This window comes from Muscardinus avellanarius (assembly GCF_963383645.1).
Source record: "Muscardinus avellanarius genome assembly, chromosome: 9".
In the NCBI taxonomy this organism is placed as follows: Eukaryota; Metazoa; Chordata; class Mammalia; order Rodentia; family Gliridae; genus Muscardinus; species Muscardinus avellanarius.
The window spans coordinates 43,543,713-43,571,586 of NC_137795.1; the positions used below are offsets into that span (position 1 = coordinate 43,543,713).

A 27,874-nucleotide genomic window follows, 5' to 3' on the forward strand; every position below is an offset into this window, starting at 1 on the left:
CTATTTTTTCTTCTTTCTCTTCTCTTCTCTCTCTTTCTCTCTCTCTCTCCCCGTGTGTCTGATGGTGGTGGTATTGGGGATTAAACACAGGAGCATTCTACTTCTAAGCTATACCCCCACTCTATTAACTGTGATCCTCCTGTCTCAGCCTCCCAAGTATTGCAGGCATGCTCTCCTACGCTTGGCCTACATGGCTTTCTGAAAGCTGCAGGGAAGAATCCGTTTCCTGCTTATTTGGGTTGCTGACAGAATGCAGTCCCTCACAGTTGCAGGTTGAGGTTCCCATTTTCTTGTTGGCTGTCATCTAGGGATCATTCTCAGACTCAAGAGGCTACCCACACAGTCCCCTCCCTCCATCTTCAAAGCCAGCCAGCATGGGCCACATCCTCCTTCTGTCCCAGTTCTATGACCCAATTCTCATGTGATTAGATGAAGCTCATCCAGATAATCTAGGATAATCTCTCCATTTTAAGGTCCTTAACTTTAGTCACATCTGCAAAGTCCCTTTCACCCTGTGAGGCCACATATCCAGATTCCAAAGATGGGGATGTAGACATCTTTAAGGAGATGGTGTTCTGCCTGCCCTAGAGCTTGCTTCATTCTGTCTGATGTTATTATTCTAACCTTACTGATTTAATTAATTGAATCTGGATCGAATTTATGAGAAGATTTGGAGAGGGGGCATATAAAGTCCACCATTGCTGTGAGAAGTGATTTCTTAACTTGAACACCAGAAGAATAATTGCAGATATTCCTTTGTCTCCCTCCCTGTGGACAAGATTGATTTGAGCTTGAATTGTGGAAGTGGATTGAGATCTGAACGGGGGGGTTAGATGGGCTGTGCAGGATCTCTAGCTGAGACGAAAAAGAGGCTACGGCACAGAGCTGGGGATGAGTGCTGCGTGGTGAAGGACGGGTTTGATCTTGGCCGTCTCTGCTCAGATTCCTCCCTCACCGTCTTTGTTTTTGCCATCCCTGCCCCTCTCTCCCTGCCAAAGTCCTCTTCCACTGTGAGGGCCGCCTCTCTCATGCAGCCTCCCTCAGTATCTCCAGCCAGATGAGCTGCATCTTCCTCTGCACCCACAGTGCCCCGCTCGTGACTCCATCCAGGTTCTTACTGCATCCCATAGGTCCTGGAGGCTGCAGACAGTCAGGTGGAAGCATCAGAACTTGATATAATACGATACAGGAGACGACTGTGCTTTTCATGGCATCAGGGAAGCAGTGCTCTGGAAGGTGGTTGGGTGGTGGTGTTCAGTTTCTGTGTCTCCCCTATTAGAGCGTAAAGTCTTTAGGAGAGGGACATTTTTGTTTGTTTTTCCATTTCCCTTTTTCCATATCATTACTTAGAAATAATGGACTTACCAAGGAAGTGTAAGGATTGGTTCAGAAGAGAGTTGACAGTGTGTAGATAGATAGGTACGGATGCCAGGAAGCGCGGCTTCCAGGGCTAATATTTGCTCAGTAAATATTTGTCAAAGAGTGTGCAGAGTGTGGCTCATTTGAAAGCAAAACACGGGCACCAGAAAGAGGAGCAGTTGTTCTCAGCGGATAGGTCCAGGAGGCTGCAGACAGCCAGGCAGAGGCATCAGGACTTGATATAATACGATACAGGGGACGACTGTGCTTTTTGTGGTATCAGGAAAGCAGTGCTCTGGGAAGGTGGTTGGGTGATGGTAGGCAGGAATGCCTGAGCAGGACATGGAGGAGAGCTCGAGAAGTCACATGAGGAAGCTGCTACAGTGACAGGCATGGGGTGGGGACATCTTGGCTAAGACAGGGGCAGTGGTCAGGAAAGGTGGCTGCTCAGTTGAGAAATATTTAGAAATAAGTCTTGAAGAGTGGGAAAAGAAAAGAAGGGGATGGTTGTATCTCACTTACACTATGAAAAGAAGTTAAGCTTCCCTGACTGGAATAGCAGAGCTGAGTATAAGAAGTCGGTGTGAGAGGTGACAAACAGTTTGGGATAAGATGAATCAGTACAGAGGGCAGCTGGGCCAACGATGGAAGCAGCTCTCAGTGGCTGGAGATGCAGAAGTGAGCACAGCAAAGCTGTGAGTGCTGAGAGCTGCGGGGACTCGTAAAGCCCCTGAGTGAGCTCACCACAGCCTAGTTAGTGCAGGCTCAGAGCCCCACCCTTCAGCAAGAGAGATCCACGCCTGTCCCCAAGTCACAAGGACTTGCGACTGCAGCACTGTGGGAAACTAATTTCTCTCCCATGATCAGATGCTCCTGGAGTCGGGCCTCGTTGGAACTGTGCCGCCGGGGACAGCTTTGTGTCCCCGCACTTCCTTGTCGCTCGTGATTGCTCCTGAAGGACCTAGCTCTTGCCTTCCCCAGTAGTTCATGTTCTGGACGTTTGTTTCTTCAGTGTCTGCTGGGGAGGAAAGGAGGATTTTCTCCTGTCCAGTATGATATAATGTCTGATGGCAGAATTTCTGAAAATGGCTTTCAGGATGGCTTGAGCTAAAAGAGGGCTGGGCCCTAATTGGAATAGGCTTTTCTTTCTTGGAAAGTGGCCACAGGGTGTTCAGAATTCCTATTCTTGTGGGATAATGGCATGATCTACAGGAAGAAGACGTCTGCTGGGCCGTGATGGAGGCCTTCAGGATATTTTAAACAAGCCTTTCGATGGTGTGTCTTCCTGTGAGCTGCAGCTTGCCTTGGTACTGGATTTCAGGTGAAATCAGTACACTGGGATGAGAGGGGAAAAGAAACTTTGGGAATGTGTTTAAAGTAACAATTCCAAACTACATCTTGCCTTTTAATAAAGTAAAAATGAATGCATACAATTTTAGATATAAAATAATAATACTATGGGAAAAAACAGACTGAGAACAAAATAAATTCCTTATAGTTTGCCCATAGGTCTTTTTTTTGGGGGGGGGGCACTGGGGTTCCTGGAAGCCCTTCTACCTCCAGGCTACACTCTCATAACTATTCTTATATTTTTATTTGGAAACAGGGTCTCTTAAGCAAGCGTGGCTGGCTTCGAACCTGCGCGATCCTCCTGTCTCCGCCTCCCAAGCACAGGGATTACAAGCGTGTGCCACCATGCCCAGCACCCACAGGTCTTTTTACCTAAAGTAATATAATGAATACAAAGCTGGGCGTGGTGGCACATGCTTGTAATCCCAGCATTTGAGAGGCTGAGACAGGAGGATCATGGTTTGTGGCCAGCCTCAGCTATTTAGTGAGGCCCTTTGCAACTCAGTGAGACCATGTTTCAAAATAAAAAGAACAAAACATAGGGCTGAGGTATAGCTTGGAGGTAGAATGCCCTTGGGTTCCAGCTTCAGTAACTGAAGGAAAAATAAACAATGAATACAGTCTGTTTTTCTTTCTTCTTTTTTTTTCTTTTGAAACAGGATCTCACTAAGTTACTGTGTGCTAGCTTGCGACCCTCCTGTCTCAGCCTCCCAAGTACTGGGATTACAAGCATGCCCTGACTCGTTTTTCTATTTTTATTCTTTTCATCGTCCATGCATTTATTTTTTCAACAAACTTTACTGAGTGCGCTTGGGTTGCAGAGCACCAGACTCATGCTGGGGGCCAACTGAGGTATTTGAAGCCCCATCCAGGCCCTCAAATACTTTATAGTTTTGGGAGTTAGAGAGATCTGCCCATAATTGTGCAATGAAGGAGAAAGCAACCATGCCTTAAGAACAATACAAATAAGGAACAATTCAGGCCTCAAAACACCTCTGAGAATGGTAGAGGGAAAAAACCAAACAAGACTTGGTGCAAGGAATAAAACTTGAGCTGGGCTCAGAAAACTTAGTGTTCAAAGACCCAGAGCCTCAACCTTCCTGAATACTTCCCACGTGACAGGCTTTGCTGTAGATGTACACAGAAGAGTAAAAGAGACATGGTTTCTCCCTTACGGAGGTGGTGGTATGAAGGAGGAAGTTTGTGGTAAGGAATGGGGGCCAGTGGTCAGGAAATGTCACTGCAGCTGTCATCTGTGACTTGACTCTTTAAAGATGGATAGGTGGATCTTTGCTAGAGGACTAGGGAAAAGAAAATTCTAGGCTGGAGGAAGAACAGAAGCAAAGGGAAGAAATCACAAATCACCTAGCACTTTTGAGAAACCGCATGTATTTCAGTCTGGCTGGAGAGGTTTGGGAGAGATGAGGCTGGAGAGGCGAGGAGGGTGAGATTATGGAAGGCAGACGCACCTTCCTAAGGCCACTGTGCCCACGGGCCGTGTGGTGGATGCACCTTAGAAAGATCACTTGGCGGCTGTGTGGAGGGTCATAGTTTGAGTTGAGAAGATTCAAGTCTGGCAGCAAGAATGCCAGTTAGAGAACTGTTTCTGTCTTTACTGTCTGTGAGAAAAAAGTGAGGCATAGCATGACCAGTGGAAAGTGGGGAGAGAGGTACACAGATACAAAGAGGTATGGTCACAGAATTTGGATTTGGGTCGGGTGTGAAGAAAGAATCTAGAAAATACCTTCTAAATTTCCAATGTGGTTAACAGTGGGGGCCTTCGCCCCAGGGCAGAACATGGAAGGGATTGAGTGCTGCTTTTTGTTGCCTAAATATAGTATGTGAACCAGCCTCAGCTACTTAGTGAGGCTTGCTCCCAGCAACTTAGACTCTGTTTCCAAATAAAAAAAATATAAAATAGGTCTGGGAGTACAGCCTGGAGGTAGAAAACCCCTGAGTTCCACCCCCAGTACCACCAAAAAAAAAAAAAAAAAAAAAAGGAAAAAAAATATATATAGTTATATAGTGTGTGTGTGTGTGTGTGTGTGTGTGTGTGTGTGTGTGTGTGTGTACATGTGGTACTGGGGATAGAACCCAAGGGCATTCTACCTCTGAGTTATACCTCCCACCCCTATTCTATATTTTATTTTTGAAAAAGAGTCTCATTAAGTTGCTGAGGGCTTCAATATGTTGCTGAGGCTAGCCTCAAATTTGTGATCCTGCTGTCTCAGCCTCCAAGTACTAGAATTACAGGTGTGTGCCACTGGGACTTTGAGTGCTACCATCTTAGATTCATTGGTATGAGTCTCCTCTGGGACCACCAAGTTGGAGATGTCCTTTAGGGAGTTGGATACTTAGGTCTGAGACCCAGGAAAGGGGCTGTAGTTGGAAATAAAGTAAAAGATGTAGGAGAACAAAATCAGAAAAGCTGCCATGTCTACAGAAAATCTCCACGTGGTATGGCTGGAGCATAGTTGTAGAGAGGGGAAGGAAGTAAAATGGAGAAGGCCAGGTGACAGACAGGATTCATTGTCATGCTTTGAATCTTGGGATCCATTCGTAAGTGTTTTCCCCACACATTTATTTCCTGAAAGAAGCAAGAAAATCCTGTGTTGCCCCCAGTAATGTTTAGTGGCAAATACAGAGCAGCTTCTCGCAGGCTAAATTGCATATTTGGCAAACTGAGCTGACCCAGCTCCCCCTCGTCTTAGCTGCTCTGCAGAGTCCGGCCAGTGTTCCTGTCGGCCTCACATGATTGGACGGCAGTGCGACGAGGTGGAATCCGGATACTACTTCACCACCTTGGATCACTACATCTATGAAGCGGAGGATGCCAATTTGGGGCCTGTAAGTAGGGGAGCGCGCGGCAGATCGGTAAAGCAGATTTTTTGGGACAGTCATGTTTAAGAAGCATTATTGTAACTCTTGTTGGCACAAAATAAGGTTGCAGACATGCCTTCTTAAAAACAGTCATACTTAAAGCCAAGCCAGTCTCTAACTAACAAAGAGCCTTTGGGACACTCCCTAATAAAGCTTTTTGGTTGGTATGTTAAAGAAATTTGTCACTGTGAGAAAGTTTTCTTCCATTCTTCTATTTGTGCTCCTAAGTTATCATTGATCTGATGTCATTTGCACTCAGACCTGTTTTTTTCACTTATCATCCCCAAATTTCGTAATTTCAGATGAGTGTCTGAGCCAGGTGCAGTGGCACATGCCTGTAACTCCAGTACTTGGGAGGCTGAGACAAGAGGATCACAGGTTTGCCACCAGCCTCGGCAATTTAGCGAGACTCTGTTTCAAAATAAATAATAAAATAGGGCTGAGGGTAGATGTAGAGGTAGAATACTTTTGGATTCAATCCCCAGTAACACACACACACACACACACACAAGAAGGGAGAGAGTGAGAGAAAGAAAAAATGTGTGTTTTACACTCCATCTGGGATGGATGACATAGTTGAAGGCTGACTGGACATTTCTTGCCATGTGACCTCTTCATGCAGCTTTCTTGAGTTTCCTCCTAGCGTGGTGGAGTCAGGATAGTGAAATTTCTTTATTTGGCTTCTGGTTTCCAAAGAGGAAATAGAAACTACTTTTTTTTTTTTTTTTTGGTGGTACTGGGGATGGAACCCTTCTACCTCCGGTCTACACTCCCAGACCTATTTTATATTTTATTTGGAAACAGGGTCTCTTAAGCCAGCGAGGCTGACTTCAAACCTGCGCGATCCTCCTGTATCCGTCTCCCAAGCACGGGGAGTACACGTGTGCGCCACCACGCCCAGGGGAAATAGAAACTTCTGAATCTTTTAAAGCTTGTTCTCTGAAGTCCCAGAATATAATTTCCTGGCATTCTGTTAGTCACAAGTCACAAGGCCAGCCCAGCTCATGGGGAGGATAGCACAGAATGCACATCTTGAGGGGTAGAGCTCCGTGCACATACAGGAAATGGAGGAATTAATGGTGGCCATCTCAGAGAGGACCAACCACAGGTGTTATATAACAGCCCTGTGAACAGTTCATCAGAAGTGGCTCATTAGTAATCAGCAGCAAGTGTCATTAGCATATTGTTTCTTCACTCATCCTTGAATCTTGAAATTAATGCCCATGAGAGAGACAGAAATATCCCCACTAGACAATGGACCAGCCTTGTAGAGAATCTGAGAAGTATTTCAGCATTCCTAGACTTGCTTTCTTTTCTCCTGAAACAGGGTCTCACTAGGTTGCTAAGAGCCTCACTAAGTTTCTAAGGCTGGTCTCAAACCTACGATCCTCCTGTTTTAGTCTTCCAAGTACTGGGATAACAGGCATGGGCTATCACCTAGATAGACTTGCTTTTAATAGCACTTAGGCTTTTTTCCCCCTTCTTTCCTTTATGTTTATTGCCCTGGTTATATATAATATAAGGTAGTTCTCACTCCCTTTGAGTTCCATGTACAATGTTCAAAGACTACTCCAACTACAAAACTAAAAGAAACCCATTATATGTTTATATATCAAAAACTAGTTTTGTGCATGTGTGTGTGAAACTAGGGATTGAACCCAGGGGCATTTCACCTCTAAGCTACACCCCCAACCCTACTTTATTTTTGTCCTGAAACAGGGTCTCATTTAAGTTGCTGCGATTGGCCTCAAACTTGTGATCATCCTCTGTGTCTCATCCTCCCAAATACTGGAATCATAGGCATGTGCCACCATATCCAGCTTATATCAAACCCTTTTTATAATCTAGTGAGAGACTTGTGACTGTGAAAACAGATATAAAGCCAGACGTGGTGGCCCATGCTTGTAATCCCAGTCCTGGGAAGGCTGAGGCAGGAGGACCATAGGTTCGAGCCAGCTTCAGCAACTTAGTGAGGCCCTCCACAACTTAGTGAGAGTCTGCTTCAGCAGTAAAAAATAAAATAGGGATGGGGGTGTAGCTCAGGTAGAATGCGTCTCGGTTCAATCCAAGGTACCACACACATGCACACACACAAATTAAATAAATAAATTAAAAACCTGGATATAAAATAGCCACAGCTTTGGATCTTTTTGTGGCTTTGGATTCCTTTGACTGTGAAATGAAATTGAATTCCATTTTACATAATGCATAACTGCTGTTCTTCTCATCTTCAGGGGGTCAGCGTGGTGGAGCGGCAGTACATCCCTGACCGGATTCCCTCTTGGACTGGAGCTGGCTTTGTCCGAGTGCCTGAAGGGGCTTATTTGGAGTTTTTCATTGACAATATACCCTATTCCATGGAGTATGAAATCCTAATTCGCTACGAGCCACAGGTGAAGAAACTTCTCAGTGAATTGTCAGTGGTGGTGATATTGCTAAAAAAGTATTTCTAATGGTTACTGTTGAATTTCTGTAAAATCTAGAATCTCCTGGAACAGATCAGCCTCTGACTTGCTAATCTCCTCCCTGGAAGTTTAAACATACATTTTTCTTGAATCCATTTAGTCATCTCTGGTTCGGTGCTTAGCCTGGCTGAGCTGACGTGGTGATGAGGAGGTATCATATCTCCTTCCACACAACCTGGGGAGAAAGAGAGGACCTGACACATTTCCCCTCAGGACAGTGAAGGGCTGGAGGTGACAGTGTGACAGTAGAGACAAAAGTGGTGCCAGGTGATGTAAAGGGTCACACAGCAAGCTAAATCAGAGGCCACCAAGATGTTTGATCAAGAGTCAGATCTAGGCCTTAATATGTGTGTGGGATATATATATATATATATATATATATATATATATATATATATATATATCCTCATACAGCAGGAAGAAAGGAATAGCATGAGCGGGAGGGAAGAGATTTTGTTGAGAATCATTCTATAAGGCTAAATGAGAGATACAGTTGGAGATGCTGTAAGGCAAAATGCTAGGATGAGGAGGGACATTTAGACCGTACAGTCATGGGACGCTCTTGAAGGATTCTGAGCAGGGGATTGTCGTTATCTGAGCTGCTTGAAAGTGGACCTAAAGGGACACTGGGAAGAGGTAAGAAGTGTTTGTGAATCCAGGGAAGATAGAACTAGGCCTAGGAGTTGGGCAAGTAGCAGAAGAAGTGGTTAAGAGGGAAGGGAAGGTATATTAGTGAGCATTCCTACTGCTATGATCTAAAACTATTGGCCACCCAATTTGGAGAAACGAAAATTTATTTGCTCAAAGTTCTGGAGATTTCACAGGTTCAGTCCATCTCAGGCCAGGTCTGGGGAGCTCAGAGCATGGTGGTGGGAAGAAGAGAGAGAGAGAGAGACAGAGAGACCAAGGGCTCTGCTCTCATATTATGGAGGCCAGAGGCAAGAGAGTAAAGGAAGAAGAAACCATATATAACCCCCAAGGCCACACTCACAAGGATCTGTCCTTTTTAACCAAGCCCCACCTCCAACATGGCTGTCTGGTTTCCATGAGGGCTAAGGGGGCATTTTAAATCCCAAACCATTATAGAAACAATTGTGTGAAGTTTTCAATTTAAACTTGGCAAATGACAGATGTAGAGAGGTCAGGCAGTAGTGGGATAATACAGATGGTCCTTTCTATTTTCTTATTCTAGCTACCAGATCACTGGGAAAAAGCTGTCATCACAGTGCAGAGACCTGGGAAGATTCCCACCAGCAGCCGATGTGGTAACACTGTTCCCGATGATGACAACCAGGTGGTGTCCTTATCGCCAGGCTCAAGGTCAGCATGACAGTGTTTTGCAGTTCAACAGAACTGACATGTAGATTGATTTTGTCTAGTAGCTTCCAAGTGGTTGAGGTGGTGTTTCAGAGCCAGACACTGGCTATTGTCTTTCTTCCTTCAGAACTGTCACCAGAGAGATTTTCTTTTTATTCTACCTTGTATTTTTTGGATACTGAAAGGCTGGCTGTTATTGCTTTCCTCTCTTATTTGGGGGCAGATATGTCGTCCTTCCTCGCCCGGTGTGCTTTGAGAAGGGTGTAAACTACACAGTGAGATTGGAGCTGCCCCAGTACACCTCCTCCGACAGCGACGTGGAGAGCCCCTACACACTCATTGACTCCGTAAGTGCCAGGCTGCTTCTGACATGTGCAGGAACGACCAGGTAGAAGGAACCCAGCTGAGCCAGGCATGGTGGTGCACTGTAATCCCAGCTAGTCTAGAGGCTGAGTCAGGAGGATTGCTAGTTGGAGACTAGTCTCAGCAATTTAGCAAGACCCTGTCTCACCATAAAATATAAAAAGGAGCTGGACTTGGTAGCACACTCCTATAATTCCAGAACTTGGGAGGCTGACCCAGGAGGATTGCAGGTTTGAAGCCAGCCTCAGCAACTTAGTGAAACCCTATTTACCCTATTTTAAAAATAAAAAGGGTTCAGGGTATAGCTTAAAGGTAAAACAGCCCTGGGCTCAGTCTCCAGTGCCAAATAAATAAGTAAATAAATAAGTAGGGCCAGGGGTGAAGCTTAGTAGTACAGTACTCCTGAGTTTAATCCCCAGTGCCACAAAAAGGAGATAACAAATGGCCAGCTGCTTCCTCAAATACAAAGAGGCAAAGCAGAACCTTTCTTTTCTGCTCCCAAGGTTATTTTGCTTATAAAATTCTACCTTGTGGAAAAGTTCAGTTAAACTGCTTCCCTCCAAAAATATGACATGCCTTAAGCAACAACATTTTTAAAAGCATCAGGCTATGTAAAGTATATTTAAACTTTTCCTGGCTGGAATATTTAAGAGTGGGAAGGTTTTTGCTTCATTCCAGGAGTCTGATTTTTTGGGGGTGTTGTGTGTTGACTGCTTTCCTTGGCGATGTGGACTCAGCCATCAGCTGTCTTGCCGTCTCGTTCCTTTGCAGCTGGTGCTCATGCCCTACTGTAAATCCCTGGACATTTTCACCACGGGGGGCTCCGGAGATGGTGTCACCAACAGCGCCTGGGAAACCTTCCAGAGATACCGGTGTCTGGAGAACAGCAGGAGTGTGGTGAAAACGCCCATGACGGACGTCTGCAGAAACATCATCTTCAGCATTTCCGCCCTGCTGCACCAGACAGGCCTGGGTAGGTGCCACTTGGCAGTGAGTGACCATTTTTTTCCAGCTCTCAGAGTAACTTGGCACTATGAGGTGTTAGCATGAGGGAAGGCGTATCTCAACTAGGGTTTGCCTCTATTAATACTATGTTAATGATGGGCCACCATTGAAGATGGAATCAGTGTTTTAAGAAATGTACATAAACTGGCCAGGCATGGTGGTGCACACCTGCAATCTCAGTATTTGGAAAGCTGAGACCAGATTGCACGTTTGAGGCCAGCCTCAGCAACTTAGTGAGACTCTGCTTCAAAATAAAAAAAGAAAAAGGCTGGCTGCAGGTATAGCTCAAGGTAGCATGTCCCCTGGGTTCAATCCCTAGTTCCACATAAAAAAAAAGATATATTCCTATACATATGACCGAGGGAAAGTCTACAAAGTTGCAGCATACCCATGGGCAGGCAGAGATTGGCACAGAGTCAGATAAGCATCAGATAACTGGAATTTTATATTTTTCTGTGAAAGGTCAAACCAACTCCTAATGGTCACTGAGATTTGGTTTAAAATCTGTGACACTTGAGCTCTGAAGACTAGAATGAAAACCTTAATTGCCCAAAAAAACTGATTTGATCTGCCAACTCTGTCCCCCATTTCTTCCTTCCCGCTCAGCACAGGGATGATCCCGTTTTGAACTGGAATTCTGAAAAAGCCAAAGTAGTAAAGGACAGGACGGGGGAGTGGCCAAGGAGGGAAAACGGAGCAGATCAGGCAGGCATCACGGGCTGCTGCTCATGCCACAGGCCTCTCTCCCCCCTGCAGCTTGCGAATGCGACCCTCAGGGTTCGCTGAGCTCCGTGTGCGACCCCAGTGGAGGCCAGTGCCAGTGTCGGCCAAACGTGGTTGGAAGAACCTGTGACAGGTGTGCGCCGGGAACCTTTGGCTTCGGGCCCAGCGGATGCAAACGTAGGTACATGGGAAACACTGATGTCTTTGGGTGAACTCCAACACTGGGGGCTCCTTAGCTTCAGAAGGCCATGCCAAGGCTGATCCCATGAGCCCCTGAACATTCCGAACTGGGGACAAGGGTGTCTCTGTATCGTGCAACAGATCTCTCAAGGCACTTCTTGGGTGGCCTATTTCTGCAGCTTGTGACTGCCACCTGCAAGGATCTGTCAATGCCTTCTGCGATGCGATCACTGGCCAGTGCCACTGTTTCCAGGGGGTGTACGCTCGGCAGTGTGATCGATGCCTACCTGGGTACTGGGGCTTCCCAAGTTGCCAGCCCTGCCAGTGCAACGGTCACGCCGATGACTGCGACTCGGTGACGGGGGAGTGCTTGAGCTGCCAGGACTACACCACGGGCCATAACTGTGAAAGGTAGGTGCACACTGCCTCTGGAAAGCAAGGAGAACGGTGTAGGCTCTGGCTGGGCAAACGTTATCTTAGATAAACCACAGACCTGATCCCTACCAGGCTGCACGGGGCTCACGCATTTTGACCGCTTTGGTGTTTTCTAGGCATATGTGTAGTTGGCACTTCGTTAAGTGCCAGGTAGCGAATGGCCCGGTGCAGGGAATGTGGCAAAGTCACCAGGAATCCAGTCTCTTAGAGTGATCCTACAGAGGTCTGTGTAGAAGTCATGTCTCAGTCTCCCCGGATTCTGGCCTCAGCTATGAGGGTCAGGAAATCTGGATGCCTAATTTGGGTCAAAGGAGAAACCAAACTCAAACAGGATTACTCATTTTAAAAAGCTTTGTTTGTCAAAACATTTCCTGCTACCGCAGTTTCCAGGAGACATGGAAAATGTCTTCTAGGAGAGCTGTGTCTGGTTAGCAATTGTTAATTGGGTAATCATTGTGGGAGGAAAACACTGCGCCAGGTAGTAAGAGCAGGGCATAGAATACCTCCAGTGACAGCCGGCGTGGTGGCTCACGCTTGTAATCCAGCATTTGGGAGGCTGAGACAGGAGGATTGCGCAGGTTCAAAGCCAGCCTCAGCTACTTGGTGAGGCCTTTGCAACTCAGTGAGACCCTGTTTCAAAATAAAGAATAAAAAGTAGGGCTGAGGGTGTCACTCAGAAGTAGAATGTCCCTGGCTTTCATCCTGAGTACTGAAAAAAAAAAAAAATGGCCCATATGAAAAAACTACATGCAGACTTATACTTTCATTAGTAATTTAGAAATGCAAAATTACTGTTAGAAACTCTTTTTGAGGAGATTAGTCTTCACCTTTCCATGTCAATACATTCTCTCTTCTACTATCTATTCCACAGAAAATTTCCAGCATTTTTCTTGTTGTTGTTTGGTACTGAGGATTGAACCCAGTGGTGTTCTACCTCTGAGCTACACCCTCAGCTCTTTTTTATTCTTTGTTTTGAGACAGAGTCTCATTAACTTACTTAGGTCTCACATAGTTGCTGAGGCCAGCCTTGAACCTGCAGTTTCTCTGTCTCAATTTCAAGATACTGGGAGTATAGGCATGCACCACTTCGGCCAATGAGAATTTTTTTTTTTTTTTTTTTTTTTTGGTGGTGGTGGTGGTACTAGGGATGGAGCCCAGAGGCTTTCTACCTCCAGGCTATACTCCCAGACCTATTTTATATTTTTATTTGGAAACAGGGTCTCACTAAGTTGCTGAGAGCCTCACTAAGTAGCTGAGGATAGTTTCAAACCTATGCGATCCTCCTGTCTCAGCCTCTCAAGTGCAGGGATTACAAGCGTGCACCACCATGCCTGGCTGGGAATTATGTTTTATTTATTTATTTATTTATTTATTTTTTTGGTGGTACTGGGGTTCCTGGAAGCCCTTCTACCTCCGGGCTACACTCCCAGACCTATTTTTTATACTTTTTTATTTGGAAACAGGGTCTCATAAGCCAGCGCGCGCGGCTGGCTTCGAACCTGCGCGATCCTCCTGTCTCTGCCTCCCAAGCGCGGGGATTACAAGCGTGCGCCACCACGCCCGGCCTGAGAATTATGTTTTAAAATGTCACTTTTGAAATTTCAAATGGTTACTTTATTCAGTGACAAAGTTGCTCATTAGAGAAAAGAGAAATTGCTAATGAGAACTGAATACAGGGTTAACTTAGAGCATCAAAAGCAGCTTTTGGCTCAGAACTACAGTGCTATTTAAGAATTTGGAGGCCCCTGGGACCAGTCCCTTGAATCCAAGTTATCACAGCACTGTGCTGTGAAAAGAAAACAAGTCAAAAGTTACACAAGAGTGAAAGGAGGAAATTAATATATTGGTGTTGTTTTTGTTTGCTGCCCTAAAGTTTTCTTTGTTGATTTTTCAGAGGAGGATGGAGCATTAGTATGGGAGAAAGAGACAGACAGATGAAAAGATAAAATTAACCGAAGAGTGTAAGGTAGAGAAGAGAGGTAAACAACACAGGTGGTTCTTCACAGTGATAATTCAGAATAGACCCACTAGAATGTATTTGAAAGAACATCCTGTGAGGAGGGTGACTTACTTAGCATTTATCGTGAGGATAGCAGTATGACATAGTAACAGAATTTGCTAAACTGGGTATGGTGGCGCGTGCCTGTAATCCCATTAATTTGGGAGGCTGAGATAGGAGGACCGCAGGTCCCAGGCAAGCCTCAGCAGTTTAGAGAGGCCCTCAGGTTGGTATTTGCTACTGGGTTTGGACTTTATTTGTAAGGGGTTTTTATTTCTTTCCAGATAATGGGAAAATATGTGGGAGAAGCAAAGATGTTTATCCCCAGCCAGGCTTGGTGACGCACGCTTGTAATCCCAGTACTTGGGAGCCTGAGACAGGAGGATCGCAGGTTCGCAGCCAGACTCAGCTACTTAGTGAGGCCCTCTGCAACTTAGTGACACCCTGTTTCAAAAATAATGAATAAAAAATAGGGCTGGGGGTATAGCTTAGAGGAAGAATGCCCCTGGGTTCAATCCCCAGTACCACACACACACAAAAGGATGTTTAGCCCCAAGTTTGAACAATAACACTGTCTTTGGAATTGTGCAGTCTAGTTTGAGCCAATTTCTCATCATTCTTCTTCTTGTTCCCAGACGATCAAAGTTTCAATCCTGTATATTTAAAAGGAAACTCTATGCTTGGATTGTTCCTAGGGGAGGAAGTATAGGGGAGGCAGGAAATGAGCATTCCATTTCCATCATGATGTCTTTGGTTTTATTTCACCTGGAAAAGTTTCATAGAAACATTCTCAAAAACCATTGTGCAGAATTTCCATCACTAGACTTCCTCAGGGAGCAGATTCTTGTATTGTTTCTGCACTTAGTTAAATACATGGTTAATTTTTTTCTGAACAGATTTTTTTCTATTTCTCCATCCTTCTCCACTTGAAAAATATTACCTCTGCCTCCAGTCATCATGAAATCCATAGAGGTGGCCCTGAGCTCCTGGCCCACTCTGATTCCCACTTCTCTAGAACCTCGGATGAGTTAGAGTATCCATCTACCTCCCAGAAGCAGAATAACAAGGGTGGATTGATCTCCTAAGTTCCTTCAAGCTCTTTTGTGACAGGAAATAAAAAGAAAAGTAACTTACTTAGCATTTATCGTGAGGATAGCAGTATGACATAGTAAAAGAATTTGCTAAACTGGGTATGGTGGCGCGTGCCTGTAATCCCATTAATTTGGGAGGCTGAGATAGGAGGATCGCAGGTCCCAGGCAAGCCTCAGCAGTTTAGAGAGGCCCTCAGTAACTTAGTGAGACCCAGTTTCATTATAAAAAATAAAAAGGGGCTCATGGTATAGCTTAGAGGTAGAACTACCTTGAGTTTCAATTGTTAGCCTCTCCCATCCAAAAAAAAAAAAAAATTCTTGCTTATAGGTCAAGAGGCTGGACCGAAATTGTTTCATTATCTAACAGGGTGTGTGGGTTATGCAAATCATTGAGGCTCTATGAATCCCTAATCTATAAAGGGAGAGGACTGGATCTGTTTGATCTGGGCAGTAATAAATACCATGGCTTACTTCTGCCCAACTTTGGAATGACAGTAGAGTTACACAACTGTAGAACAATCTTTATCAACTTTCTTACTAACAAAAGCTGGATCACAGGATATATCTTTAGGCCATGTTAGTGGACACTAATATGTCCTTCCTCCCAGACACAGTATAAACCACATTTGCAAAGATAGACTCATTAAGGCAGAATGAGAGCTGATGCCGGCGCTCAGGGCTGGAGGCTGCTGATAAGACGCTATACACCTGGGGACCAGTGTCTCTTCCTCTGGGAAGTAGGGAGTGAGCGGCCTGGGAGGCCAAGGCCCTGCAGGTGTGGTCCTCATAGCAGCAGCAGCAGCAGTACCACCCAGGACCTATTAGTTAAAAAACTTGGGGAGAGGAGCCCTGCTTGGTGTTTTTGTTTTGCTTTGTTGTGTTTATGGTACTTAGAAATTCAATCCAGAGGCATTCTACTTCTGAGCTACACCCTTAGTCCTTTAAAATTTTTTTTGTTTGTTTGGAAACAGGATCTTTCTAGGTTGCTGAGGCTGGCCTCAAATCCATCACCCTCCTGTCTCATTCTTCCAAATGCTGGGATTACAGGCATGTGCCACCACACCCGGCTTCAGTTCTGTGGGTTTTTGGGGTTTTTGTTGTTGTTGTTGTTTGCTTTGTTTTGTTTTTTTCTCGATACTGGGGATGGAACCTAGAGGGATTGTACCTCAGAGCTATACCCCCAGTCCTATTTTTTAGTCTTTTTTTTTTTTTTTTTTTAAGCAGGATCTCTGAGTTGCGAAGGGCATTGCTAAGTAGCTGAGGTTGTCCGCAAACTGCGATTCTCCAGTCTCCACCTCCCAAATGCTGAGATTACAAGCGTGCGCCACCATGCCCGGCCAGCTCTGTGTTTTAATGAGCCCTCCAGGGGATTCCAATTAGAGCCACGTTGAGAACCATTGTTCCAAAAGAAAGTCTTCCATATGAAAACATGAGAAAGGGGGAGGAATGTTCCCAAACAGAGCATGGTTTCTAAGATTTCTCTTGGAACTGCAGGTCACGGCTCATTCTCTCTGTGACTGATGCAGGTGCTTGGCTGGTTACTATGGCAACCCTGTCATCGGATCCGGAGATCACTGCCGGCCTTGCCCTTGCCCAGATGGTCCGGGCAGTGGACGCCAGTTTGCCGGGAGCTGTTACCAAGATCCTGTTTCTTTACAGCTTGCCTGTGTTTGTGATCCTGGATACATTGGTAAGTAGTTTGCTGATTTGGGGTGGCAAAGTAGGAGAGGATGTTTGAGTTCATTGTTAATCAGAAAAAGATGAAGGGTGAGTCAGTTAGGTTCACTTTTATAGACCTTAATTAAAAGTTGAGGAATTAAAGTCAAAATAATATAGTGAGAACACCTCACCCATGTTTATGGCAGCACCATTCACAGTAGACAAATGATGGAGCCAACCTAGATGTCTATCAGAAGATGAATGGCTAAGAAAATGTGGCATATGCATACAGTAGAAGTTAACTCAGTCATAAAGAAGAACAAAAATATGTCATTTTCAGGAAAATGGATGGAACTAGAGTATATTTTGCTAAGTAAGTTTAGAGAGACCAGTAGAGTGGTGGAAAGTGATTGGGGGGAAATGAAGTGATGAAGGAAACAGCTCAGATAATGCTAGGTCCATGTATGAAGGTATTGCTACCAATGTCACTATTATGTGTGGGGCAACGTGGTAACAGGGCAGGTGGGACCCGAAGGGATATACACCAAATCCTGTGAGCATATATGTCTGTATCACTTTGAACTTCACCATGACATATAATTACAATTTATCAATAAAAGTTTTTTTAAAGTTAGGGGGAAAAAAGATCCTGCTGTCTTCTCATTTGGTGTGTAAGGTAGAGTCAGTTCTTAGATAGTAATGTTATAACAGCAGGATAACAAACTCATTTAAATTCAGGAAAAAACCCTATGAAACTTTTTTTTTCTCCGTTTAGGACCAGCAGGAAGATGAATTTAGTGTTTACTAAATATAATAGTATTATAACTATTATAATCCTCCTTCCCGTATCTAACTCCTAGCAAAAGTACCTCAATGCAGCAAAGTGGCCAAATGGCGGGAAGGAGATAGAAACAAATAACCAGAAACTTGCAGATAGCTGAATTGGCCCAAGCTGAGTACATCCCTCACTGCCTTATACTCAACAGTACTTGTCCACACACGGCGAGTTTAGTTCGCCATGAGAATAAGCTTTCTGTTATTTCATTCTCAAAGCCACCATTTCAATGCTAAATATGCTTATGTGTAGCTTAGTAGAACATTTTGTATATACGATTTCAGGATTCCTTAGGGAAATTGGTCATCACTAAGGATCTCAATTTTCAGATTGCTCATGAAGGAGCAGTGATTTTTTTTTTTTTTTCCAGATGCTGTAATTCTTGGGTTTAGATTTTAGCATCAAGCTACACTTGGGAAATACACTGACATGGTTCCAATATTGTTCGCTCCTGGCCTGCTCCACCCTGTACAATGAAAAGCTAAAGTCCCATAGTGCTGAGATACTTAAAACTGTCCATGTCCCGCCGTGGCCTCCAAGGCCACTGCAGCATCAGAAGAGACTACAAAAGACTTCTCTCCCTCGCAGTAGAAGCCCGCTCTTTCCCCTCAAGACAGGTGGTCCCAAACTCCGTAAATAGCACAGTGAAGAGGAAGCAGCCAGGCTTTGATCATCCATGGGCGGGGATGTTGGCCATGCTGGTGAGCTAGCCTGTAGTCAAGCTGAAACTCTCATGCTTGGTTTTATTGTACAATAGGCTCCAGATGCGAGGACTGTGCCTCGGGCTTCTTTGGCAACCCTTCGAGTGTTGGGGGGTCATGCCAGCCTTGCCAGTGTCATCACAACATCGACACCACTGACCCAGAAGCCTGTGACAAGGAGACTGGAAGGTGCCTCAAGTGCCTGTACCACACGGAAGGGGACCACTGCCAGCTCTGCCGCTTTGGGTACTATGGTGATGCCCTGCGGCAGGACTGTAGAAGTAAGATCATACCCATGTGCGCAGGGGTTAGAAGGATTCCCGCCTTCCCTTCATCGTTGTCAGGGGGGTTTATTCCTTGTTTATTTCCCATGGGAAAACATGATTTAGAGAGGTAAACTGTCACACTCAGTGGGAGAAAGATAGTGGCCCAATTGTTTATATCCTTACATCCTCATATTCTGACAAGATTGGAGGCTCAAGGTGTAGTGCTGCACGCCTATAATCCCAGTACTTGGGAATCTGAGACAGGAGGATCTCAGGTTTGAGACCAACCGCAGCAATCTAGCAAAATCTTATTTTATTTTATTTATTTATTTATTTTTGTGGTACTGGGGATGGAACCCAGGGGCTTTTCTACCTCCAGGCTACACTCCCAGACCTATTTTATATTTTATTTGGAAATAAGGTCTCACTAAATTGCTGAGAGCCTCACTAAGTAGTTGAGGCTGACTTCGAACCTGTGCGATCCTCCTGTCTCAGCCTCCCAAGCACTGGGATTACAAGTATGCGCTACCACACCCGGCCAAAATCTTATTTTAAAATAAAATATAGAGCCGGGCACAGTGGCACATGCTTGTAATTCCAGCATTTGGGAGGCTGAGACAGGAGGATCGAGGTTCACAGACAGCTTTGGCTACTACTTAGTCCCTTTGCAACTCAGTGAGATCTTGTTTCAAAATAAAGAATAAAAAATAGGGCTGGGGGTATGGTTCAGAGGTAGAATGCCCCTGGATTCTATCCCTGATACCGAAAAAATAAATAAATAATAAAATGTGCTAGGAAACATGAAAGTAGAATGCACCTGGGTGCCAAAAAAAAAAAAAAAAAAAAAAAAAAGATTCCATGCCAGGGAGAGGAAACCAGAAGGGGAAAATGGGCTGCGACCATGGTAAATGCCACACGGCAGAGTCGGTTGGTGTCCTGTTCTGCCTGTGTCTTTCTGATGAGACATGAGATGCTGAATACCCACTGGGGCCACATCTTCTCTGATGTCAGTGATGGAGTAGAAGAGCCTTCCAGCTTAAAGAAAAGAAAGTACATCTCTAAAATCTTTCTTGCAGACCTTGTTATTTCACTCTTATCAAGAGATCAGCCAGAGCCTTCTTTTTGGGGCTGCAGAGCTCCAGGTCCCCGTTTTTTTTGCTTACGCAAATATGTATGGAATGTTGGGGACCTGCCGGGCTGGATTCCTCAAAGCCTTACTCATCTAAAGGGTGTCTACCTGTCTCTTTGGACATTATCATTACCACTATCTGCTGCCAAGAGTTTGAAATCAGTGGAGAGCTTAGTTCCCAGTGGCAGGTTTTTAAAATTTCCAGTTAAATATTTAATTAATTAATCTTATTTTGGTATGGGGAATTGAACCCAGAGGCATTCTATCTCCAAGCTACCTTCCCAGCCATTTTTATTTTATTTTGAAACAGGGTCCTGCTAAGTTGCTGAAGGTCTTGCTAAATTGTTGACGCTGGTCTCAAACCTGCGATCTTCCTGTCTCTGCCTCCTAAGTACTGTGACTACAGGCACTTGCTGCTGTGCCCGGCGATCTTAAATTTCACAATGACTCACCAGCAGCTTATTGAATCTGGATATCTTGGAAATCCTCCAAGGCAGAACCTGTCATTGTGCGATGTACACATGTGTCATCTGCCTGGGAGATGTCAGAACTGTGTGGTGTATCATATGAACTTCTAACAGGACAGCAGTTTGGGGTGTTTTAAAATGGATCCCTCTCCTTTTTACCTGTCAAGTTGGAGCTGTGGGGAGGGGAGAGCCATTAGACGTTGCTCCTTCCTTTGTGCCTGTGTGTGTGTGTGTGTGTGTGTGAGCATGGTAGTGAGTGAACCTCATCACACTCTTCTTTTTCAGAGTGTGTCTGCAATTACCTGGGCACCGTGCAGGAGCACTGTAATGGCTCTGACTGCCAGTGTGACAAAGCCACGGGTCAGTGCCCGTGTCTTCCTAACGTGGTCGGGCAGAACTGTGACCGCTGTGCACCCAATACCTGGCAGCTGGCCAGCGGGGCGGGCTGTGACCCATGCAACTGCAATTCTGCCCATTCCTTCGGGCCATCTTGTAATGAGGTAAGGGGTCTTGGCGGAGGGGTGGGGCCTTTATGAGCCTAGAAGACAGCTAGCTTGTGGGGCTGGCTCTGCCCCGGCTGGAGAAAAGTCAGCACAGCACGCAGTGTGGCAAATGCGGCGCGCATTGGCCTGCTGCCCTTACTGGTCCCTGTTGGCTGGGGTGACAGAATTGTGCACGAAGTCCTCTTTTCACCATCCGTAGCATTTCAATATAGTGCTCAGTGGCAGTGGACCAGGAGCTTGTTATGCTGGCACATGCCTGTAATCCTAGTACTCAGGAGGCTAAGACAGGAGGATCACAGGTTCAAGGCCAACCTGGACAACTTGGTAAGGCCCTGTTTCAAAATGGGCTGGGGATGGAGCTCAGTGGCAGATTGCCACTGGATTCAATCCCCAATACTGGAAAAAAAGAAAAAATGGCGAGGAAAGAATATATCAGTTGTACCGGGCTTTGCACCTTTCCAAGCCCTGTTGCAGGAGAGCGGGTCAGGAGGTCCTGGCGTGGGGCCCTCGGGACCCAAGATGGGGTAGGGAGAGCCCTCGCCTCAGTCCATACTTGGAGCCCTCAGTCGCAGGTCTGACTGGCAGCTAGGGAAAGCCAGGGACCGCCCCTCCTGCCCTAAAGCCACTCACCGGTCTGTGTCGGGCCACAGTTCACAGGGCAGTGCCAGTGCATGCCGGGCTTCGGAGGCCGCACCTGCAGCGAGTGCCAGGAGCTGTTCTGGGGAGACCCCGATGTGGAGTGCAGAGGTGAGCTGAGTCTTCTGCTGTTGGCGTTCATGGCAGCAGAGGGAACAGGGTCTGCGAGCTCCTGCGAGCTCCCCCTGTGCAGTCTCAAGTGCAATCCCATTTACTGTGTTTAATTATGCAAGATACTCGTGCGGCTTGTTTCCTTTTGTAATCTACTAAATCCAGCCTCGCAGATAAGGGTAGGTAATGAGAAGCGAATGTGCTTCTTCCTGCAGCTCATAACTGGGGGGAACACTGGTTTGTCTGCACGAGGCACAAGCACACACATGCACACACACACACACACACACACACACACACACACATATTCCACAGATACGCTCAAAATTGATTTCTTCCTTTCTTTCTATCTTTTTTGTGATTGATTTTAATGATGCTAGGGATTTAACTTCTTTTGTGTGTGTGGTACTGGGAATGGAACCCAAGGGCATAAGGGCGTTCTACCTCTGAGCTGCACCCCCAGTCCTATTTTTTATTCTTTATTTGAAAACAGGCTCTCACTGAGTTGCAGAGGGCCTCACTAAGTAGCTGAGGCTGTCTGCGAACCGCGATCCTCCAGTCTCAGCCTCCGAATGCTGGGATTACAAGGGTGCGCCACCACGCCCGGCATGGGATTGAACTTTTAATGATACTATATTTTTAATGATACTAGAGATTGAATCCAGGGGTATTTTACCTCCAAGATATACCCCAACCCATTTTATTTTTGTTTTGAAACAGGATCCCACTAGGTTGCGGAGACTGGTCTCCCGCCTGTGATCCTCAGATTCCCAAGTAAAGGTATTACAGGCATGTCCAGTTATGCCCAGCTTAGATGTGTGTGTGTGTGTGTGTGTGTGTGTGTGTGTGTGTGTGTGTGTGTGTGTTTAATGATTTTAAGCAAAATGAGAAACAAAGAGGGTTGGGATGTGCCTCTGGGTTCAGTCCCTAGTATCATTGGAAAAAAAAAGAAAAGAAAAGAAAAAAGAAAGTGAAATAAATCCTGCTTGAAATGTGGTTTTATTCTTTAGGGCCCTTACTACTCTGTTTAATTCTTCTTAATCTTATAGTGCCCCAGGGGCCTGGCTTTTCTCCAGATAATGGCTCTATCAGGCTCACACCCTGATTCTATCAGCATGTGTCTGTGGCCCTGCAGCCTCAGCTGCCAAAGGTCTCTGACCTTTCCTCCACCCTCAGTTAGCTGGACAAGCCTGCTGTCCAAAGGCAGAGCCAACCAGAGGGCTGTTCACAGAGTCCTCAGAACTTTTCCCCTTAATTTTTTATCTTTTTTTTTAGTCATTGGCTCTAAATCAGCAGAATTGTGACTTATGGACACCACCCCCCCCCAAGCCAACTTTTCTGGGTCAAAAAGTGAGATCCTGTTTTAGAAACTGAAGAGCAGTGATATTCATAGCATTGACAGCACTGAAGGTCACCAAATTCTTTATTCGTTTTATCTGGAAGAAGCATCAGCTCATTACAGAGGAGAACATGCAGTGCACAGCCCACACTACGTATTTTGCCAGGAAAAGTGGTTTATTGCATAAGGAGAATGTATCGAACCTGGACCTTTGTGTTTCCTTCTGCTTCTCCCTTTGGTATTTCTTTTTCCTCTTTAAGATAAGCAGACCTAGCCACGTGTGGTGGCACACACCTGTAATCCCAGCTACTCAGGAGGCTGAGGCAGGAGGATATCAAGTTTAAGACCAGCCTCAGCAAGTCAGCAAGATCCTGTCTCAAAATAAAATAAAAAGGACCACGATATAGCTCAATGGTAGCATATTTCTGGTTTAGATGCCCAGTCTTGAAAAAAAAAGTAATAATATGAAAATCTACCTCTGAACTACACCCTCAACTTTATTTTCTCTTTCATTTTAAAACAGAGTCTTGCTAAATTGCTGAGGCCCTGACACTTGGAGCTTCTTTTTAGTGGAGGGTGAAGGGAGAAAGAAAAAGAAAAGTCCTTTGATCAAAAGAGTTAAAGTCTAGGGTGAAAGGTACCTGACTTAGTTGCTAACTTGGGCAATTCACCATTATAAAATGTTACATCTGGCTGGGTGTGGTGGCAGATATTTGTAGTCCCACTACTTGGGGGGCTGAGACAGGAGGATCACAGGTTCATAGCCAGCCTCAGGAACTTAGCGAGACCCTGATTCCAAATAAAAAATAAAATAGGTCTGGGGGTGTAGCTCAGAGATAGAAGGCCCCTGAGTTCCATCCCCAGTACCCCCCCCACACACACACACAAAGATAAAATATCACATCTCTTTGAGTGTTAAGGTTGACATTGTCTCTCCTTTGTGTCTACACTGACTGAGCTGGGGTGTAGCATTTGGAAGTTATCATCTGGGTTATCATCTGGGTTATCACCACAATGGAGCAGTTGCTATAGGTTTTGGTGTTTAGGAGTCAAGGATGATAAATGTCCCACTGTGCTTGAGGCAGACTCTCAGACAAGACTATGTTGAGCCCCAAATGCCTTTGATACCATATAGAGGAAGGGTGTAACCTAGAAAGCATCCCTGGATGAGAAGTGAGAGTGGAGTTAACAGTGGGGTATTCATCATCACACAGGATGGCAGCGGGGCTGGACCCAGCGTGGTCCAGTGAGGGCAGGGGCAGAAATGCAGCAGGAGGCAAAGTTCGGGGTTAGCTCTGCCCTGGAACGCACTGCAAATGGGAGGAGCAGACCGTGAAGGACTGGGCCCAAGGCTCAACAAGGACAAGAAGCATTGTCTACAATTAGATGAGACTATGGGGAAAGAACGTACTCTTTTCTTGAGCTATCTAATCAATTGCCAAATGTATTTTCAGTTGAAATGGTCGGTCGGAGGGCACAAATTTAGATTTTCTGATGCCATCTAGCAAACAATATGCTTATAGAAAGACTCAGGCCATGGCTCAGTATTCTCCTTATGGAAAAAAAAATGTAGTTATGTAAAAGACAAATGAGTTGTGCCTCCAGCTTACAAATTGTTGAATGTTCCTATTGTCCCAGCGGGTTGGGGCTCTTGGCCGGTCTTGCCAAGTCTGAACAAGCCCCCACTGTGCTGGGATGGAGAGGGAATCTCATCCACCCACCAGGGAGCGTGCTGGAGGAACCCGCCGGGAGCTCTGTGCTGTGCGGCTCTGCTCACAAGTTCAAGGGTCATGGAACGGGTCTTTCTGTGGGTTCATAGGTCACAAGGGACAGGCATGGTTCCCACTGGGGCCTCTGGCTCGGAGGAAAGGCCAGTGTCGTGCTTCCCGAGGCGACTGCACCTGTGAAGCAGAGGTGAGGGCTCGGGGTGTGGCCGATTCCCCATCGTGCTTGTTTCTCATTTTATATTTCTTCGGTAGAGAAACACCGTGAGTTCTCTGGCCCACACATTCAACTTTAGAACCCTTGCATTCTTGACTGAGGTTGGTTTTTCTTCTACAATCACCTCCTCCTCTTTTAAATTTCCATTGTGATTCAGAAAATCAGAGTCTTGGGAGAAGCAGCAATTCTGTGGTCAGGAGGGTGAGGTCTTGTCTTATGTAATCCTAATAGACCGCGTGCTCTCAGAGGCGGTGTGCTAGGCTCTGGGTGGGCAAACTAAAGACAGGCCAAATCCAGCCCCCACTGCCAATAAAACTTTTCGTCTCTTTGCTCCTGTCTTATCTGTGGCTGCCTTTGTGTAGCAGTGCTGGAGCTGAGTAGTCATGACAGAGACAGACGGCCAGCAAAGTCTAAAACATTCGCCCTTTGGATGTTTCCATAAAATACTTGTGAAACCTGAGCTGGACAGGCCATGCTTTTCTACAGGTGGAATCACAGTCATCCTCCAACTTGCATCCCAAAATTGAACTTATAAGTGCTGAGGCCAAAAAAGGGAAGGGTAGGAAAGAATGTCAGAAAAGAGAAAATCGCACATATGAGATGAAAAGTACTTAACTTTTGTTTGCTGTTAGTAAAAAGATGTTTAGGTAAAGTAGCAGCTAACCTTTTGGTCTTGTAGCAAATCCTGGAGACCCATGTTGCTTGAAGTTAGCCCAAGGTGGCAGATTACCTGCTACCTGACTACTCTCCTCCTCCTTTTCTCTTTCCTTTTTCTTCTTTTCTTTCTTTCTTTTTCTTTTCTTTTTTTCCTTTTTTTTTTGTAGTTCTGGTGATTGAACCCAGGGCCTTGCACATTCTAGGTACATGCTCTGCCACTGAGCCAACCCCCAGTTCCCTACTACCTGATTCTTTTTCTTTTCTTTTTTTTTTTTTTTTTGCACTGGGTTTGAACCTGGGTACATTCTACCTTCCAGCTACAGCCTTACCCCTTTTTATTTTTGAAATGGTCTTGCTGTATTGCTGCGGCTGTCCTCAGACCCGAGATCCTCTTGTCTCAACCTCTTTAAGTACTGGGATTATAGGTGTGCACCACCATGGCTGGCTCACCCAGTTTTTTTAAGATGCAGCACTTCAGCCAGGCATGGTGGCGCATGCCTGTGATCCCAGTACTTGGGCGACTGAGACAGTAGGATAGCAGGTTTGAAGCCAACCTCAGCAACGTAGGCTCTCGGCAATTTAGCGAAACCCTGTTTCAAAATAAAAATAAAAAAGGCTGGGAGTGTATCTCAGAGGTAGAATGCCCCTGGGTTAAATTCCTAGCATCATACAAAAAAGAAGAAAGGAAGAAAGAAAGAAAGAAAGAAAGAGAAGGAAGGAAGGAGAAAAAAGAAAAGGAAGGAAGGGAAGGAGGGAAGGAGGGAGGGAAGGAAAGAAAGAAAGAAAGAAAGAAAGAAAGAAAGAAAGAAAGAAAGAAAGAAAGAAAGAAAGAAAGATGCAGCACTTCACTGTATCAAGACAAATTAAAGCGTCCGTTAGAGAGGGGGAATAACTGACCCACTGGTGCCACTGGTGCACAGTGGGAAGTAGACTGGACCGAGCTCACACCCCAACAGGAGGTGCTGGAGGGCTGTTTGGGGAGATGGAGTTCATGAAGTACCATGAGCTCAGGAAGCACTCACACGCAGCTGATAACCACACTTCTGAAAACGACGCCGTGCTCCCAGCACACCAGGGCTCAGCCCTTTCTTGTCAGAGGAGAAAGCCCTCCAGACCTCTTCAGCTGCAGCCTGCACAATTGATTTAGAGATTTTAGGTACTGGTGAGTGTGAGGTGACTGCAGAATTTCCTTTATAATGTGAGCGTCCATAAATCTTGAAATGGCCAGAGGTGGACCCCATCTTTCCACTTCAGCCATATGAGTGTGGGGTTTTACTGAAAATAGCTGGAGTTGGGAGGACCTGTTTTCAAGGTCGTAGACATGGGCTTTCTGGTGCTTGTTTTTCAGGGGACGCCCAAGAGAAGCCATTCAGAAAATTCAGCAGGGAGGGAAGAGAGCACATGTCCAGAGGAGCATTGTCATTTCCCAGCTTCAGTTTGAAATTCAAACCTGATGCATTTGGGAATAGTTGCTTTGTACCGTTGCAGAGAGAGTTCAGGGCTGACTTCGTCAATGATGACTAAGTGATGACCCACTTCTCAGATGCAGGAATGGAATGTTGGTCAGCGTGGCTGAATGGGTGGTTGTCCGCTGGAGAGAGTTGAGGCCCTGAGGGGCCCACACTTACTCCCCATGGCCAGATACAGAAGGAATCTGCCTTTGAATCCTGGGCTGGTGTTTTCCCTTCAAAGATACCTGTGGTGGAATGAGAATAAGATGAGCCTTTAGAACCAGGCCGGGTGGCACACACCTATAATGCAAGTATTTGGGAAGGCTGAAACAGGATGATTGCAGGTTTGAGGCCAGCCTCAGCAAGTTAGCAAGACCCTGTTTCAAAATAAAAAAATAGAAAGGTTTGGGAGTATATGTTAGAGGTAGAATACTCCTAAGTACAATCCTGATACCAAAAAGAAGAGGGGGAAACATGTACCTTTAGCAATGAAATAAATAAAAATCACCTATCAGAGAAATTAACAATAAATTCAGCATATGTATGCATCCCTTGCCCTAGTCATCAGCCCAGTAAAAACCAAGGTACAACAGAACTAGAGTTTGATTTTGCTTGAGTTTTGAGAAACAAATCATTTCCTTTATTTTTAAAATTGGTGCATTGTTTTTTAATTTTTTAATTGGTTCATTACATCATGTTGCAGTTCAGAGTGATAGAGACAGACATGCACCCGGCACTCGTAGGCCTCCCCCAACTCCTTCTTGCCCCCTTCCCTTCCCCTGCATCACCTTGAAATTGGCATTGATAATTTTGGGCATGTCCACCATGTCCACTGAAGTGTTCCTTCATCGAGTCTCCCTTCCCCCGCCCACCTCCCTCCCTAGGCCCCTCCATCACTCCACTAGGGCTTCTCCTCCTTTGTCTAGAGACCCTCCTGCATCCCAGTTTCTCCCTAGCTTCCACATAAGAGGGAAAACATTTGACCTTTCTCTTTCTGTGACTCATTAATCTC

The 27,874-nt window shown here is 45.5% G+C and overlaps 1 protein-coding gene across 1 annotated transcript in view; it reads left to right on the forward strand.

The window, feature by feature from the left end:
* LAMB1 (laminin subunit beta 1) overlaps positions 1-27,874 on the forward strand; it is a gene marked incomplete at both ends in the record, with an annotated part of 87,423 nt that overhangs the window by 37,714 nt on the left and 21,835 nt on the right. The window contains 11 exons of the mRNA XM_080700858.1: positions 5,421-5,556; positions 7,824-7,982; positions 9,247-9,374; positions 9,595-9,718; positions 10,506-10,707; positions 11,496-11,639; positions 11,822-12,053; positions 16,694-16,857; positions 18,419-18,643; positions 20,510-20,724; positions 21,378-21,474. Of these exons, the coding sequence (XP_080556984.1) occupies positions 5,421-5,556; positions 7,824-7,982; positions 9,247-9,374; positions 9,595-9,718; positions 10,506-10,707; positions 11,496-11,639; positions 11,822-12,053; positions 16,694-16,857; positions 18,419-18,643; positions 20,510-20,724; positions 21,378-21,474 (1,826 nt within the window). The remainder of the gene's footprint in view (positions 1-5,420; positions 5,557-7,823; positions 7,983-9,246; positions 9,375-9,594; positions 9,719-10,505; positions 10,708-11,495; positions 11,640-11,821; positions 12,054-16,693; positions 16,858-18,418; positions 18,644-20,509; positions 20,725-21,377; positions 21,475-27,874) is intronic.